Source organism: Mus musculus, chromosome 14 (genome assembly GCF_000001635.26).
Source record: "Mus musculus strain C57BL/6J chromosome 14, GRCm38.p6 C57BL/6J".
Lineage (NCBI taxonomy): Eukaryota > Metazoa > Chordata > Mammalia > Rodentia > Muridae > Mus > Mus musculus.
In genome coordinates this window covers 25922717-25940875 of record NC_000080.6, presented here as the reverse complement: position 1 = coordinate 25940875, position 18159 = coordinate 25922717, and the positions used below count along the sequence as shown (strand labels likewise).

General features: G+C 46.6%; 1 protein-coding gene and 1 pseudogene across 3 annotated transcripts; both read left to right on the top strand.

Moving 5' to 3' along the window:
- Gm19013 (predicted gene, 19013) lies at positions 331–1597 on the top strand (annotated as a pseudogene).
- Tmem254a (transmembrane protein 254a) lies at positions 13204–17578 on the top strand. Of its 3 annotated transcripts, none has more exons than NM_026679.2 (4): positions 13204–13578; positions 14975–15078; positions 15295–15354; positions 15969–17578. In NM_026679.2, exons 1-4 carry the CDS (start codon positions 13492–13494, stop codon positions 16087–16089), a joined length of 372 nt encoding a protein of 123 aa, NP_080955.1. In that variant the 5' UTR covers positions 13204–13491; the 3' UTR covers positions 16090–17578. The 3 variants fall into 3 exon arrangements, with proteins under 3 accessions (NP_080955.1, XP_030103780.1, NP_079587.1); NM_025311.3 differs by lacking the exon at positions 13204–13578 and adding an exon at positions 13626–13831; XM_030247920.1 differs by lacking the exons at positions 13204–13578; positions 15969–17578 and adding an exon at positions 13609–13831 and having other exon boundaries at positions 15295–15358.
- The last annotated feature ends 581 nt before the right edge of the window (positions 17579–18159 follow it).

The window sequence follows — 18159 nt, the reverse complement described above, 5'->3', positions numbered from 1 at the left end:
CCACATGGTGTCTCACAACCACCCTTAATGAGATCTGACACCCTCTTCTGGTGAGTCTGAAGTCAACTACAGTGTACTTATGTATAATAATAAATAAATCTTTGGGCCAGAGCAAGCAGGGTCTGAGCAAGTGGAGTTGGCCGGAGTGAGCAGAGGTCCTAAAAATTCAATTCCCAACATCCACATGAAGATTCACAACCATCTGTACAGCTACAGTGTACTCATATACATAAATAAATCAATCTTTTTAAAAAATATATTAATATAATATATTTTTCACTATTAGCTACTTACCTAGAAAGTTGACCTTTAAAGAGGAGAATAAGGGAGGGAGGGCCTTGAAGGCCCTCATTTCTGCTTAGTACAGTGGGGTTCAGGTATGAGTGCTCTCCACACCACTTAGGCCAAACCAACCATACCCCTGAATTTCTTCAAAAATTTCCTGCTGGCAAGGTTCCAGCATTTGAGGGTGATGACGTATTCTGTGTGTTTGAGAGCAACGTCATCGCCTACTATGTAAGCAACAAGAAGTTTCGGGGAAGTATGCCAGCTCAGGAGGTACAGGGAGTGAGCTTTGCTGACAGTGACACTATTCCTCCAGCTAGCACCTGGGCATTATGCACCACAGCAAACAGGCCACCAAAGATGCAAAAGAGGAGGCGAAGTGAATCCTGGGGCTGCTGACACTCACTTGAAGACACGGACTTTTCTGGTGGGTGAGCAAGTGACACTGGCTGATAGCACAGTTGTCTGTACCCAGTTGTGGCTCTAGATACAAGTCTTAGAGCCTTCTTTTTGCCAGGCCTTCCCCAGTACCAACTGATGGTTCCTTACCTGCATTAACCAGCCCCAGTTCAGGACCATCTTGGGAGAGGTGAAGCTGTGTGAGAAGATGGTGCAGCTTGATGCTAAGAAGTTTGCAGAGAGCCAGCCTAAAAAAGATGCCCCAAGGAAAGAAAAGGGTTCACGAGAAGAGAAACAGAAGCCCCAGGCTGAGCAGAAAGAGGAAAAGAGGCAGCTGCCCAGCCCCCAAGGAAGAGATGGATGAGTGTGAGCAGGCAGTGGATGCTGAGCCCAGGGCTAAGGACCCTTTCACTCGTCTGCCTCAGAGCCCTCTCTGTGGCAGTGCCATATTGTTGGGAGCACTTTGATAAGCGTGGCTGGTCCCTGTGGTATGCTGAGTATCGCTTCCCCGAAGAGCTCACCCAGACCTCCATGAGTTGCAACCTCATCACTAGAATGTTCCACCAACTGGACAAACTGAGGAAGAATGCCTTTGCTAGTGTTATTCTCTTTGGAACCAATGACAGCAGCTCCATCTCTGGCGTTGAGGTCTTCAGAGGCCACGAGCTCGCCTTTCTGCTTAGACCAGATTGGCTGGTGGACTATGAGTTGTATCCATGGCGGAAAATGGATCCTGGTGGGGAGGGAGACCCAGACTCTGGTTCGAGAGTACTTTTCCTGGGAGGGGGCCTTCCCATACATGGGTAAAACCATCAATCAAGGCAAGATCTTCAGGTGAACACGTCTTCTCAGTCACCTAGCTGCCTGCACCTACCCTTCAAGGGAGATGGGGGTCATTAAAGAAAACTGAACACTTTGAATGAAGAATGAATAAAGGTGGCCCCAGGATGCTTCTGTTTGCAATTCCTGAAACACGGCCTTCCATTGTTAATACAAAATAGAGGCTGGGGGTGAAGCTCAAAGTGTGCTAACCTGGCTTGTATGAAGCCCTCCGTTTGAGCCTTGTTCCCCTAATTCCACAGAAGGCTCATGCCTGCAATCCCAGCACCCAGGTAGAGACAAGAGAACTAGAAGTTCAAGGTCAGCCTCAGATTATATGTAGTGAGTTTAAAGCCAGCCTGGGCAATGTGAGTTCCTGCTCCCCACCCCCACCCCAAAAGGCATAAAATAGGCCCAGGCATGGTGACTCACACCTGTAATCCCAGCACTTGGGAACCTGAGGCAGGAGGATTATCGTAAAATCCATGGCACTCTATCTTGAACATAAAAGAATATAAAAAGGGTCCTTGTATTAGAATCCCACAGTCCTGTCTCTAAACCTGACTACGTTTGTCCTGTTCACAGATGCCAGTACTACACCTTACATTGAATGGCTCCTTCTAGTCCAGAATAACAAGGGATACACCAGCCTCGTGCCAGCCTCTCCTCCTTCCCTCCAGGTTAATCTATCATTTTCCAGTTTTAAAAAAAATCTATTATTTTATTTTAATTGTGTGCATATGTTGGGAGGGGGACTGTGTGTGTGAGTGCAGGTTGAGGTGTCAGACTCCCTGCAGCTGGGGTTACAGGCAGTTGTGAGCTGCCCAATGTGGGTTCTGGGAATCGAACTTGGGTCCTCTGCAAAAGCAACAAGTGCTCTTAACTGCTGAGCTGCCTCTCCAGCCCTGCCTCCACCACACATTTTTAATCCCCTAATGAAAAATTTAAAAACAAACACACAAACCACCTGTAACTCACCTCAACTAAAGGATCCAAAAGCCCCCCAGTTTAGTACCAACCCCATTCTTGAACAGGCTCCTACTGTCTCTGTCCTGTTCTTCCACTTCAAGTAATTTCCTTCCAGCCAAAACAAATAATAAAACCTTCCCACTCCTCTCTCTCTCCCCGCCCCGCTTTTAAAGGTTTGCTTAGATTTCATCATCCTATGATACTGGAACTGGGAAAAGAAGTGGCTGGAGTTTGGGCTGGTTCAGCACCAGACATAATGACGTCACCTCTTAGTGGAAAGGGAGTCAGAAACAGAACACCAAAAGAAGAGCTGTCACACGGGACCCAGGTTCTTCACAGCGTAAAGAAACCATGGCCGCATCCATCGAAGGGTCTGCACTTTCATCTGAGCTTCATCGTTGTGGAGATATGCTCTGCTGCAAACGGAGAGCTCAAATCATCTTGAGTTATTTTACTAGCAGCCATTTACACTGAGTGTGATGTTGCACGGCACCCTGGAGGCAGTGGCAGGTGCATATCTGTGAGTTCAACGTCAGCCAAGCCTACGTAGTAAGAAGACACTGTCTCAAAACCCTGTCTATCAACCCTAGAGCTAAAGGTCATAACAGCTGAAACCCAAACAGAGAGGTTTCCCTGAATGAAAAGAAGAAATAGAAAGGAAAGGACATGACTTCTCCTAGGTATGGCGGAGAAGAAACTTTATTGTAGATGAAAAGGCACAGCCAGAGACAGGCACATCTGGGAGAGTCCAGAGTGGCCATGACCCAGACTGTGCTGGGCCCTGTGAGGAGAGGGCGAGTAGAAGGCAGAGCAGAGACAGGAGAACCAGATGCAGCAGCCAGGAGGCCAAAGGTACAAAAGAGGGCAGGTAACCAAAATGCCTGGATTATATATAGGAGAGCAGCCCAGCCTCTGGGACAGAGAGTTCAGGGTAGAGGGCTGGGTATGCCAGCCACGCCCTGCCATAGCAGGTAGGGATTGGGGGATACAGGGAGAACCTGGAGGCCAGGTCTGATCTGATCTGTTGAATAGGCACCTCAGTTGCTTGCCCCAGGTTAAAATTTAACATTCCCTACTCTCCTGCTGCAACCTTCCTTCCTGATATCCCCACCAATGTATTGGGTAAGCATATTGATTTGTGAGTTTCTTTTTTCTGTGACTATAAAACTTCACCTCTCCCATAATGGGACTTGACGTTCACGGTAACATGAATCTGTGTTCCCAGGTTGTAGTCATTCCTATTTGGCTCAGAAACAGGATGTTTCTTTTGTCCCTCCTGTAAAATATAAGTCATTATGGTTCGTTTTCAGTGTGAGGTGTGCTTAGAGAGTTCACAGAAGAGTCACAGATAAGCAAGAGGCAGGAGGCCCCCTCAGTCCTCTGGCAGAAAGCCAGGGCTTAATTATCTCAGGATTCTGAAAGTTAGAAAGTTGTAGGGAATTCAGCTAACTGTCCACTATCAAAAACCAATGTCCTTAGCTGAACAGTAGTGGTGCACATATTTAAATCCCAGCACTTGGGAGGCAGAGGCAGTCAAATCTGTGAGTTTGAAGCCAACCTGGTCTGCAAAGAGAGTTCCAGAACAACCAGAGCTATGTAGAGAAACCCAGTCTCAAAAAAAAAAAAAAAGGTGGGGGGTGGGGTGGGGTGTCCTCTTCCCTGAATTGATAGGATGTGGATTTGGGAAGGGGACTTGTGGGACGGAAAACCATGCTAGGAAGTTTGGTAAGGCAGAGCAGGTCGAGACCCGGAGACTCGGTGAGACTCACCTGAGGCTTAGGTGGCTCACAGCTCCCTGCCAGACTCCAGACTTGGAACACGTGCCTGTAAGGTCAAGACAGAGTTCTACATGCTAATGAGTTAGCTAGAGGCCCTGAGGGCTTAGCCAGTAAGCTTCCCTTCCCAGACATTCCTCCCTGCAAAAGATAGGAATCTCAGGCCCACCCTGAAAAGGGGATATGGTTTTAGGCATCTACTTTCCACCATGACAATGAACTGTTTAGAATCATAGGCTGTCTCTTTTCATTCTTTTCATCGAGATCTGCTGTGGGGAGCCATGAAGAAGGCCTTCTCCTACAGAGCCGCTGCCTAATCTCCCATAGAAGGCCTCTCTGTGCTCCGAGTCACAACCACCAGCAAGCCTGCATCTGCCAAGCCAAGGACTGGGACAAGCCTGGGCCCCGGGGCCGAGAGCCCCCACACCCCAACCGTCGACTCTGTTCTCTGCTCCTGGATGTCCAAGAGCCTGAGAATCCCATGGCCAGGCCCGGCCTTGTTGCAGGCCCAGGAACTCCTGAGCCAGCTCCAGCTTTCCCAAGTCTTAGTCTACACTTTCCCACCCCCAGAATGGTGACTCCCTACAGCTTCCCAACAGCCCAGCAAGCAGTGTAGGATAAGCACAGTCAAACTCCCAGGTTCGGCCTCCCCAAGTAGTGGTGCCCTCAGGGCATGGGTCTACAACCCTTCAGGAACTATGCTCGAAATCGAAGATAGTCTCCTCTCCGGTGTGACAGCTTATGAGAAAGAGACGGCAGGATTTTCTCACAAGCAGGAACTTTTTAATCTTTGTTTAATGTATGTGGGTGTTTTTACCTGCATGTAAGACTGTGCACCAAAAGCCGGGCATGGTGGAGCACGCCTTTAATCCCAGCACTCGGGAGGCAGAGGCAGGCGGATTTCTGAGTTCGAGGCTAGCCTGGTCAACAAAGTGAGTTCCAGGACAGCCAGGGCTACACAGAGAAACCCTGTCTCAAAAAACAAACAAACAAACAAAACAAAACAAACAAACAAAAAGGCTGTGCACCAAAGTACACCCCTTGTGCTTAGGCCAGAAGAGGGCTTCCGATTGCTTATGAGCCATCATGTGGGTTTTGGGAATTGAACCCAAGTTGTCTGGAAAACCTCTTACCCGCTGAGCTGTCCCCCCTGCCCCTGTATTCAGATTTTTTTTTTACACCTTTAATCTGGCCAGAAATTTTAAATGCTACTGTCTTTAGCCAAATCAACGCGCCTTGTTTCTATGTTGGCATCCCTCTCAGCAGGTCAGCCTGCTTAAAGCTGTTCCTGGGGCTGGAGAGATGATGGCTCAGTGGTTAAGAGCACTGCTCTTCCGAAGGTCCTGAGTTCAAATCCCAGCAACCACATGGTGGCTCACAACCACCCATAATGAGATCTGACACCCTCTTCTGGTGCATCTGAAGACAGCTACAGTGTACTTAGATATAATAATAAATAAATCTTTAAAAAAAAAAAACTATTTCTGGCTAGCTAATCTCTCTCTCTCTCTCTCTCTCTCTCTCTCTCTCTCTCTCTCAGTAAATCAATAGCTTTATTTTCCTTCAATACAGAGCAGAGTTATGGTAGGCCATTCTACATTTCTTCAGTGTAGAATATACAAATATACACAGGACACTATAAGAAAATCACTAGCTTTATTTTTCATCAATACACAATTAGAAAACTAGTCTGAGAAGAGGTTTGTGGTGTAAACTAGAATAAAATATATACAGGATCTGAGAAGCTCAGGATGGAAGCCCGGCTGCCTAGGGGCTGCCCAGCAGAGGGGAGGCCAGGTCTTTGATGGTTTTGGCGTTCAGCTGAGGGATCGTGCTGATCTTCAGGAGTCTGCTGCTGGCATACTCTTAAACCTTCTCCATGCACCTAGCAGGAACAAGCTGGAAGAGCCCTGGGAATCATTTAGGAAGGAGACTCCCAAAAGCTTAGCGCGAGAGCTGTAGATTACCTGGGTGGGAAAACTGTCCTCAGGTGACTGGTGCCCGAGTTCTGACCACAGGCTCCCACACTTCCCATGTTACAGAAGGCTTCTGCTCTCTCCTGGGTAATTTTGGTGTCATAAGGAAGATCACCTCTCAGTCATGCTATGGGTTGCATGCTCCTTAGGGTAGCATGAGGAACTTTATTTCTGAAAACTAGCTTTAAGGTGCTAAAGCTTTAAAAACAATTTATTGGGGGGGGGGAGCTTAGGTACTGAATGGAATGGGGGATGCCTTAATTTTCCAGGCCTCTGCAGGAGAGAAGCCTCTATTTCTCTGTCTGCTGAATGGAAGAGCTATATCTGACCGTTCCCGCTGCCCCTGCACTACGCCCAGTCCACTGTCCTACCAGCATCAGTACTCTCCTGGGGCAGGTGGGAGAGAGGAGCTCCCTGCCCTGTTAGATGCAAACCTGTTTGTGTATCTGGGTTTGGGCATAGAGTTCCAGATACTTGGTTTGTTCTTGTCCCATCCCAATAGGTAACTAATTGTCCCAGAATCATCTGATGGCCTGCCCACCCATTTCATTTCCTGTCTTCTCTGAGGCTTACCTCCATCATGGGAATCAATGCTTGGATCATACAGGTCTATGTCTGGAGTTATTTTCTGATGATCTTTTTGTAGATCAAATACCAAAGGTATTATTTTGTTTTTGTTTTATGAGGTAAAGCCCACTACATAGCTCAGGATGTCTAAAAACTCCCTGCCTTCCTGTCTTTGCCTCTTCCCATCTAGTGCCAGAGTTAGAGGCAGGTGCTGCTGTGCCCAGCTGCCTGTAGATTATTTATGCGTCTTTTGCATAGATTAAGGGTCATTACCCTTGGCTTTCTTTTCACTTTTCTATCCCAGTCAAGGCATCTGAGGACGCTCAGTGCTTGACTACGGTTCTTTTTCCCACTATGAACATTGAAGACTGCCTAGAAGTCTTTTAACTTTATGGTGACTTTCATAAGAACAAGGGAATTTGTTTTGTTGTTCAGGTGTCGGGAGGAGATCTTTTTATGAGAAATGTATCTGTTTGTTGTGAGTAGGCATGAATGTGCTCAACGAGTGAGGAGGTCAAACCCACTGAGGGTCAGGCCACAGCTTCCCTGTGGCTTCCAGATGAGGCGCCTTATGAAAACCTTCCCCAGGTTTTTTATTTCATTTTGTTTAGGTGGTGAGGAAGGGTTTTGTTTTCCAAGACAGGGTTTCTATGTGACTAAGTCACTCTATAAACCAGACTGACCTCAGACTCAGCGATGCCCCTACCTCTGCCTCCCAGGTGCTGGGATTAAAGGTGTGACCGACACAGCCTGGCTCCTACACCAGGTTTTTTGAAACGAGGGTCATATAACCCAAGCTGGCCTCAAATTTGCTACAAGGCTAAGGATGACCTTGAACTCGTGATCCTCGCACTTCTACCCCCTAAGCCCTGAGATGACAGCAATGTGCTGTGCCACTGTACCTTGCTGAGTAAATGAAAGTGAGGGCGTGACCACTCTGAATACGGTTGGGAAGAAGAATCCAGTGGCATCTGGAAGAGTCCACACTGAACTGGGCCATGAGGAGGGGGTTGGAGGGTGGGGAGCAGCCAGAGAGAAAGGGAAGGGGGGGGAGTATGGGAAGGGAGGGAACAAGCAAACCAAGAGCAGAGCCAAGGACCAAGAGAGCACCTGGCCCCTGAACATTTATATAGGAAGGAGAAGCAGGGAGAAGGGAGGCCAAGCTCCGGGGTGACAGAGATGTAGCAGCTGGGTGAGGCTTGCTGGGAGGAGCCACAGCCACTGACTGAGCCTTGTCTCTGGATTCTTTGAGACCTGACACTAAGTATGAAGTTTTAAATTCTGCTCCCTTCATTCTGATCTATGTTGCCGTTTGTTTGTTTGTTTGTTTGTTTGTTTTGGGTTTTTGAGATAAGGTTTCTCAGTGTAGCCTTGGTTATCCGGGAACTCTCTCTGGAGAACAGGCTGGCCTTGAACACACAGAGGTCCTCCTGCCTCTGTCTCCCAAGAGCTGGGATCAAGGGTGTACGCCAGTATGTCAGGTCTCTATGTTGCTTTTTAATATTTACTAACAGCTTGTCTTCCTTCCAAGGACTGTGAAGTTACTGGTCTCTATTTCCCTGATCATTTTCCATGCGCTCTGGTCATTACCACAATGGAAAAGGAGAAAGTATCCATGTGTGAGACCCCTGCCAACCTAGAGAAAACAGTAGGCCTTCTCGCCAACCAAGTGACTTGGTTCTCTGGTGCATGTCTTCTGGATGCCATGTATGTGAAGGCTGTCTCCTTCAGGTTTCTCCTGCTGTGATAAAGACCAAATGCAACTCAGAGGGGAAAGGATATATCTCAGCTTACAACTTTCAGTCACACTCCATCACTGAGGGAAATCAGGGCAGAAATAGATGCAGCAGCCATGAAGAAATCTGCTTATTAGCCTGTTTCTGTTTTGCTCAGTTTGTCTTCTTATACACCTCAAGACCACCTACCCAGGGGTGTGGGGCACTGCCCACAATTGGCTCAGCTCTCCCACATCAATCACCAGTCAAGAAAATGACCTATAGACTTGCCTACGGGCCAATCTCATCATCGAGGTATTTTCTTGATTAAGATTTCCTCTTCTCAGATGACATTACCTTGTGTGACATTGACATAAGACTAGCCAGCACACTTAACAATCAGATCCTTGGGCTGTGGGGCTATACCTCACTTCCTTCCATGATCAGGAGTGTGGGGTTGGGAAACACCAATTTACCAGGTTTGGGGCTTGGTGATAGAAGACATCAAGTTCAAATACTTGGTCCCTAGATGATAGCTCTGTTTGGGGATGTTATAGAACTTTTAGAATATGTTAGGTAGAGCTTTTAGTAGGGGAGTGGAGGAGGGACTATGATAGTTTATAGATAACGTGTGGTGATTTGAATAGAAATGGCCCCCCACGGACTCACATGCTTTTGTGCTTGGACCATAAGAAATGGTACTATTAGGAAGTGTGGCCTTGTTGGAGGAAGTGTGCCACGGGGGTAGGGGGGTGGGGGCGGGGCCGGGGGAGTAGGTTTTGAGGTCCCATATGTTCAAGCTAAGCCCAGTATGGCACACAGTCTCCTTCTGATGCCTAAGGATCAAGATGTAGATCTATCAACTTCTCCCGTACCATGTCTGGCTGCATGCTGCCATGCTTCCCGCCATGATGATGATAAACCTCTGAACTGTAAGTCTGCCCCAATTAAATGTTTTCTTCATAAGAGTTGCCATGGTCACGGTGTCTCTTCACAGCAATAAAACCGTAATAAAGACATAACCTCATCCTATATGATGGTTTGTATATGCTTGTTCCTCCAGGGAGTGGTACTATTAGGGGGTGTGGTCTTCTTGGAGTAGGTGTGGCCTACTTGGAGTAGATTTGTCACTGTGGGCGTGGGCTTTAAGACCCTCATCCTAGCTTCCTGGAAGCCAGTCTGCTCCTACGGATGCAGATGTAGACCTCTCAGCTCCTCCTGTGCCATGGCTACCTGGATGCTGCCATGCTCCCACCTTGATGATAATGGACTAAACCAATGAACTTGTAAGCCAGCCCCACTTAAATGCTGTCATTATAAGAGTTGCCTTGGTCATGGTGTCTGCTCACAGCAGTAAAACCCTAACTAAGACATCCTACTTCAATTTCTAATTTCTGCTTTCTATGCTGGAGAAAACTGGCCAGCTTCCTGTCCCTATGTCTTCCTTTCCATTATGGATTTCCCATGTAGAGCTGCAAATGAAACAAACTCTTCTTTCCATGTGTTGTTTATTATCAAAGTAGTTTTTGTTCTTCTCCTTGCTTTTAAAAACTTTTTTAGATTTATTTTATATCTGAGTGTTTTGCCTACATGCATGTCTGTGTACTACACACATGCCTGGTGGCTAAAGAGGTCAGAAGAGGGTGTCAGGTCCCCTTGTACAGGAGCTACAGGCAGTTGTGAACCCTCGGGTGGGTGCTGGGAATCAAGCCCCAGTCCTTTGCAAGAGCAACAGGTGTGCTTAACCACTGAGCCAACTCCCTGCCCTGGTTATAGTTTTTATCATAACAGAAAAGTAACTAATTCACAGGAGTGCCAGGGGCCAAATCCAGGCTGTCAGGCTTTTATTCACTGAGACATCGTCAAAGCTCCAAATATTTATGTGTGTCTGTATGTGTGTGCCAATGATGCACACACCAGTGCATATGAAGAAGCCAGGGGAGGTGTCAGATCCCTCAGAGTGGAATTACATACATTTGAGCTCCAGGTCTCACGATTGCACAGCAAGCCCTCTGAACCACTGAGCCATCTCTCCACCCCCTAGAAACACTAGTTTGGTTTTGGTTTTTGAGACAGGGTTTCTTTGTGTAGCCTTGGCTGTCCTGGAACTCACTCTGTAGATCACCAGGAAGATCTCAAACTCACTGAAATCCACCTGCCTCTGCCTCCTGAGAGCTAGACTCCCACCACTGTCCGGCTAGGATATTTAATTTTAAAATTGCTGCTCAAGTTGCTGGCTTGGTTTTCATTTTACATTTACTATTTAATGGCTTTTGGCTTGAGATTAGGACAAAATTCCCAACAATTTCTCTCTTGGCACTAGCTATGATGAAATTAAAGTATCGACTAGCTCTGAAAATTATTGAAAACAATCTCTGTTCTGCAGCATCAAATACTCAGCCAAGACTTGAATCAATTTCTAATTTTTAAAATTTATTTATTATTATATCTAAGTACACTGTAGCTGTCTTCAGATACACCAGAAGAAGGCATCAGATCTCATTATGGATGGTTGTGAGCCACCATGTGGTTGCTGGGATTTGAACTCAGGACCTTCGGAAGAGCAGTCAGTACTCTTAACCGCTGAGCCATCTCTCCAGCCCTTGAATCAATTTTTAAATAATGATTGCCCATTCTATGCATGGGTACCTCCCATGTTGGACATCCACCATGTGGGTTTTGAGGCTCAAACTCAGCCTACAACACTTAACATAAACCCACTGAGCTATCTTGACAGCCCAGGATTTCTTTATGTAAATCAACAGGCAACATTTATTCACTGGTATGTACATTTGGAAATGTCATTGATAAAAATGTTAAAATTGGATATATAGCAAAAATTGTTAAGCTACTTTATGACTTATTGTCTGTAATGTTTTGAATACCTATTTTATGTATATGTTGGAGAAGGGTTCCATGGACATCCACGGGGGGCTTGATGAGGTCTGACTCTGGAAAATGACAGTGGATTTCTTGTGTTGAGGTGTGGGTAGGTGCTTGGGTAAAGATGATCATCAATAACAGGAAACAAACACCAAGATGATCATCAATAACAGGAAACAAACACCAAGGCTCAAGAGACCAATCTAGGGTCATCCGGATGGAGGTGAAAGTGGCATCTCAAAAGCCCTGGATACACAAGAGAAGACAGACTTTCACCTAGGAGACAAGACATAAAAGGCAGGCTGGGAAACAGGACCAATTGATGAGAAGCACTAAATTCACACTGTCATAGTGTGTGTATCTGGGGGACGTGACTGTTTATTGAAGCTTAGCCTTTAACGTCTGAAACTGCCCTTGCCTCCTTAGTGCTGGGATTACAAACATGCACCACTACATATGTGAAGATTTTTCAGAAACCTGGTGTTGGGGTGACCGAGGCTGGCCTTGAACCCCTGCATCTCTTACTTCCACCCCAGATGTAGATTGGACTGCCATGCCCACTTCATCACTGATGAGTCTGAGGATTCTGTGCACTATGGTTTATCTGGGAAACGGATTGGATCACACCTTCTGGAACTCCTTCTTTAAAACACTGCTGCCCAGGACGGGTGATTAAATAAGGAAACAGGCCCTGGACGGCATTGCATGTTAACTCAAGTTCTGGGAATATTCATCTCACACCGCCTGGACTGCTTGGCTTTTATCTTCCCTCTTCCATACCCATCAGAGGATAAAGGCGACTGACTCTCTGTGTGCCTGCTATTGTTGATATTAAAACAATAGTCTGCTGCCCACAGATGTGCTGAGGAGTGAAGAAACTAAACCTCATTCTGTACTTAGTAAACTCCCAGTGTTTATTCTTGCATTTTGGAGGCAGGGGCTTGAAACAGCCATAGCTCCCACCTTCCCAGTCTTGGAGAGACAGGTGTGTGCTACCATGCAATGCTTGGGTGGTTTTCCGGTTAGCTTTTGGTTTTGAGACAGAGTCTCAAGCAGCCCAGGTTAGTCAGAACTTGTGCATCTGAAGATGGCCTTGACTTCCTCATTTTCCTAAATGATGGGATCAGAAGCTTGGGGCAACACACCTGCTCACGTGGTGCTGAAGGCTGAACCCTGGGCGCTCTGCAGGCTAGGCAAGCTCTCTGCTTACTATCTAATCCACAGTCCTAGTCCCCCACAGTCCTAGTCCCTCTGGGGCATTATTATTTTGGCTGGCCTGGATCTCACCATTGGGCCCACAAGACCTCAACCTCAGGCCATTCCTTCTCTGCCTTCTGAGTTCTGGGATTACAAACATAGTCCAACATCGGGATCGGGTTATTTTAATCTTTTTTTTTTTTTTCAGTCCCAAGTAAAACTTGTCTTTCTCTGAAGATGCTCAATCCAAAACAGTTGGGTACCCTACATCTCCCACTACACAGAGATGCAACTAAGCGCGCGGGGGGGGGGGGGGGGAATGCATACACTAAAGTTTTAACCAGGAGGTAGAGTTAATATTAATCACTAATACTTAGTAGGCAGTATGGGTTAGAAACTTAATGCTTTCTTTTTAGATAAACCCAAAGCCTCGACCTGGGCTAACTCATGGCATTTTTTTACGGATAGAGTGAAAAACAAGTGGGCTAGGAAGCTACACTAAGCTTACAAAAAGAGCAGTAGACAGGTAGGGATAGCCTGACTCTGTAGGCCATCCCTGTGCAAGGCTCCACCCAAATGAGGCGAGGTAGGGATAGCCACACTCACTAAGCCAGCGCTATGAATGGCTCCGCCCAAATGAGGAGAGCAAATGAGGAGGCGCAATGCTCCGCACCGTCTCAACTCACTGAAATGGCTCGGAAACTTGACTCGCCATTATCAAGGAGGCAAAACAGCGGCTATTCTAACTGAAATTGAGAGGTGCCTCCTGCACCGGAAAAGACCGAGACTCGGTCCCCAGATCACCGCAGCCAAAACCTTCCGGGTCTGGTGCACAGGAAACCGCTCGCCCCGCCCGGGCCACCTTGCACTGGATGCAAGTGACCATCCGGTGGGATCGCTGCAGCGATGGGGACGGCCACAGGCGCCGGCTACTTCCAGAGGGGCAGCTTGTTCTGGTTCACAGTCATCACCGTCTCCTTCGGCTACTACACGGTAAAGCCCGGGAGCGGCTGGCAGGCGCCGCGCAAGCGCACTGGCTAGTCAGGGCTAAGCCTGGGGAACCGGTTCGCCAGGCTTTCCCTGTGTGGACCTGGGCTGGAAGCGATTCTGGCCCTGCGACTCAGTGTTTAGGTCTCTCGAGATGGTGGTGGCGAAGTCGGAGGCCCGTAGGGACCCCACTGCATACTTCCGTGTAGCCAGACTCTGGCCCTCACTGATCACCGCCCTAGGGCTGGGCTACTTCGCGGTAGGCATAGGGAGTGCTGGGGGAGTGCTGGCAGCTCTAGCCCTTGTTTGAGCTAAGGGTGTTAGGGGGTGGGGGTGGGGGTGGGGTGGACAATTCTGCGCAAGCACGGCGGTTGCCTGGGTTACTGATGTACACGGAAGTTCGGTGGGTTCTGAAGGATTTCTATTTGATGGTGTTCCTGTCCTTGCGCCCTATTCCACGATCATTGAAGTTTAACCAAGTTTTATCCAATCGGGAAGAGAAAAGTGAAATTAGTACACTGCAGTAGACCTAACAACTCAGTATAAGAATCGAAGCAGAGTGCTTGAATAAGCTTGAATTGCTTGCAAAATTGGGATAAACCTAATGGATGGGTAGAGTTTATATTGGTAAGAAGGAAGGAAAAGGATATAACTGGACATAGGTGTGGAAGAAGACAGGTGCACTGAGGAAGGGTGGCGCTTTCCATCTGAGGAAGATTTTGTTTTAAGAATAATGGGAAAGATGCTAGGAAGTACATTGGGCTCAACTGGTACAAATACGAAGAAATGCTGTTTAGATATCCCAGGAGACCCTGGGATTGTCATGTCTACGGTGTTATTGGGGTCAAGGGTCATCACCCCTAACCTAATTTCACCATAGGCAGAGGCATGCATTGAGACTTTTCAGAAACTACCAGACAGACGGGGAAGATGGTAATCCAGCTACAGAAACCTTGCACAAACAAGCAGTTGCAATCACAACTTCAGAAACCTGCTTTTACTTCCTTTCCACCCCTATGCTGAGGACATCCCTAATTTTAGGGGTATAAAAATCGAAAGAGAAGTGGCTCTAAATCGAATAGGAGATTGGCTCAAGCTGTAATTTCTGCAGTCTAGTCATGGCACATAAATTATTTTAAAAAATAGTTAATAACTTCTATAAAATAGTGTTTTGCTGATATCCATTAAGAGAAACGGTCACCCCATACAGTGACTCTGGTAAGCGTATTTCCTCTGCCTAAGTCTCACAAGCGACTTTGCGAACATGACAGTTGGGAAGGGGAGGACTGTGTGACTTGTTGAGTTCTTTGGTGCATAGCTTTTGTACAATCAATACTGTTTCATAGCTGCTTTCATAATAACCATGTCCTGAAAATGTTCTGTGCCTGTGGTTCTCTTGCAGTGGGCTGTCTTCTGGCCTCAGAGCATCCCTTATCAGAGCCTTGGGCCCCTGGGTCCCTTCACGAAGTATTTGGTGGACCACTATCACACCTTCCTAAGGAATGGGTAAGGAAAGCTGTTCTGGGCAGGCACAGCAGCTCCTGGTGTTTGGTACCAGGAAGGCCTGCAGTTCCTTTTAGATAACCAACAACAGTGATGCTAGTTTGCCATCAGGTGCCTATATCTTTAAAGTTTCTGTGTTAGAATTGATTAGCAAATAACTATCACCCTAAACTGAAAAAAAGAAAAACTTTTTTTTTTTCTTTCCTTTTCTGGTTTCAGGTATTGGCTTGCTTGGCTAATTCATGTGGGAGAGTCCTTGTATGCCTTGGTTTTATGCAAGTAAGTCTTTGTAATAGGAACTTACCACTTTTATCTTGATATCTGATGTAAGTCACGAGTAGCCATGTCTAAATAATTCATGCACTTTTAGGCTGAGAGCCTGCTCCACTGCAGCCTGAATCCCTCTACCTAACACTGAGCCTGGGACAGACGCATTCATTAAATGTTTGATGAGTGAATGCAGTTTCTTGTGTTTCCGGTTAATGATTTAGTTATTTAACTGGGATACTTTTTGCTGTGTTTCAAAAAGTTCTGCCTAACCAACTGGAACCAAGAGTCTGTGTTCCAGTCTGCAAAAGAACTGAGTTACTCCTCTAGGCTGGTGATTGTTCAATCCAATGTCAAAATAGAATCACATGAGGAGCTGTTTCAAAAATACACATGCCTGGTTTCCAGACCCAGAGACTGTGATCTGATAGGCCCTGCTTCAGACTCGGGTATATGTTTCTTCTTAAAGCTCCTCAAACAGTGCTGTGGGTCAACGTAAATTAAATGTCCCCAAACTTATGAGATCCTCATAGATTGTACCTCAGAATTATACATAAAAGTAAAAGAATACAGTTGTTCCCGGAACCAACATTAAAATTCTATTGTTTAAATTTGCTGTCTTACAGGCGTAAAGGAATCACAGACGTCCAGGCCCAGCTCCTCTGGTTCCTACAGACTTTTCTGTTTGGTGTAGCCTCTCTCTCCATCCTGATTGCTTACAGATCAAAGCGCCAAAAACACAATTAAAAAAGAGAGAGCAAGTTTCTCTCCACCTCTTCAAGCCCTCCTTTCAGTGGGGCCCTGGGTACCATGATGGCCTCCCTGTCTTCTAGGCAGTGTCTGTCGAAGAACCTGCCTGAGACCCTCTGGTTACTATTATTTTGGTGCTCTGACTAACCTTGGATAGATCTTTCTTGTTTAAGAAAGAAATAAGAAAGACCCTGCCCTTCCAGCTCTGCAGACCTCCTGCCTGAAGATGGCCTCAGGCCACTTTCCTGAGGTCCTTAGCTGAGTCATTTTCCTGCCTTTTGGCTAAAACACACTAGATTTATTTGTGGGTGCACCTATGCTCTGTGTGGTGGTTTGAATATGCTTGGCCCATGGGAAGTGGCACTACTAGGAGGTATGTGGCCTTGTTAGAGGAAATGGGTCGCTGTGGAGGCCAGATTTTGAGGTCTCATATATTTGCTCAAGTCTAGCCAGTGTGAAACGGTCTCCTTCCGCTGCCTTTAGATCAAGATGTAGAACTCTCAGCTCCTTTTCCGGATCATGTTCGCCTGGACACTGCCATGCTTCCTACCATGATGATAATGGACTGAGCCTCCGAAATTATAAACCAGCCCCAATTAAATGTTCCCCTTTGTAAGAGTTCTCTTGATCGTGATGTCTCTTTACAACAATGAAATTCCTAATTAAGACACTCACTCCCTGCTCTGACTAGCACCCCCTCCCCTCCTCCCCACTGATATCTTAGCTTCTACCCCCAAACTTTTTCTGGTTCTGGACCAAGATAAAGTAAAACTTCCACATAACATCAGTTCCACATGCATCTGAGTTCTTTTGGTTTCTCCTGAACGTGCTATTGGTATTGGGGGTGGGGTAAGTGTGTTTATTAATTGGAATTACCTGTTAGGTTTTTTTCTTCTCTTCCTCTCTCTGTAGTGTACCCTTGATATCCATAATGCTGATAAAGCCTCAAAGGTGAAGCTACACCAGAAGGTGTACTCAGAACTCAGAGAAGTCCAACTTCCCTCCCTAACCCTCTCAGCTCAGTCCCACCCCACGCCCCATAATTTAGGGGAGGGGTTTAAAATGTGTGTAACAGACAGGGCCTAAGGAGATGGAAAAGACAAAAGGAACGTCACCTTTTATAGACAAAAGTGGACAGAGGCTCTGTCATAAAATACCCTAGGTTGGTGTGGGTGTCCCTTCCTAGGATTATAAAGAATCCCATACACAGTGTCTTCTGTAGAGACAGCTGGTCAAAGTATGAAATAAATGACTGTGGATTGCGTGTCCTTGAACGGGACATCTATATGACCTCCAAAGCTAAGGGAAAATTAAGGCAGAGGGGACAGAGAGAATGAAAGAGCCGTCCATAGATGTGAGGGCAATCTGGTTTTAACATCTGTCACCCCATTGGTTGCCAGGGTTTATAGCTTTCTATTTCAACACTGTCTATTTTACCACCTCTAACCGTATAGAATAATAAACCCCCAAATTAAATACTCTCTTCTATAAGTTGCCTCGATCATGGTGTCTCTTCACAGCAATAGAAAAGAAACGAAGACCATCAGTTTCAGTCAAAGGTGCATGAGTAGCCATGCTCCCCTGCTAGAACCTCTAAACAAGCCATCAGGAATGGAACATCCAGAAGACAGGGATGAGCGTTGTGCAGCAGTGTCCCTGGGGCACGACGAGGCATTGCATCTGTGACTTCATTGCAGCTGTAGTGACCTACACAAGACTGGATTTATCACCTACTTCACCATGCACATGGGAGGGGCAAATGACATCCCACACTCCCCATCTTGATGGGAAGCGAATGAATGTGCTAGAGGGAATAGCATGCTCTTCAGTGATGTGGCCACTGATGACACCCATATGGAAGTAAATACACCCCCATCGATGCTCCATAACTTGAGCCACCATGATAATTCTCTATGGGTCTCCCACCCACTCACACTCACAAAAATGTAGAAATAAGAGATTGCTTAGAAGACAATTTTCAGTGAGGGGAGGGAGACGCATAATAGAAGGCTGAACACAACCAAAAGTCCATTATGTACATGTGTGAAATTGTCAAATATTTTAATA

What these genes read in the sequence shown, in the direction of transcription:
- Tmem254a (NM_025311.3), top strand. Translation starts at nt 13,727, where the DNA reads ATGGTGGTGGCGAAGTCGGAGGCCCGTAGGGACCCCACTGCATACTTC. An exon ending in CACACCTTCCTAAGGAATGG is followed by an intron (nt 15,079 to 15,294) that starts GTAAGGAAAGCT and finishes TTCTGGTTTCAG; the next exon opens with GTATTGGCTTGCTTGGCTAA. An exon ending in TATGCCTTGGTTTTATGCAA is followed by an intron (nt 15,355 to 15,968) that starts GTAAGTCTTTGT and finishes GCTGTCTTACAG; the next exon opens with GCGTAAAGGAATCACAGACG.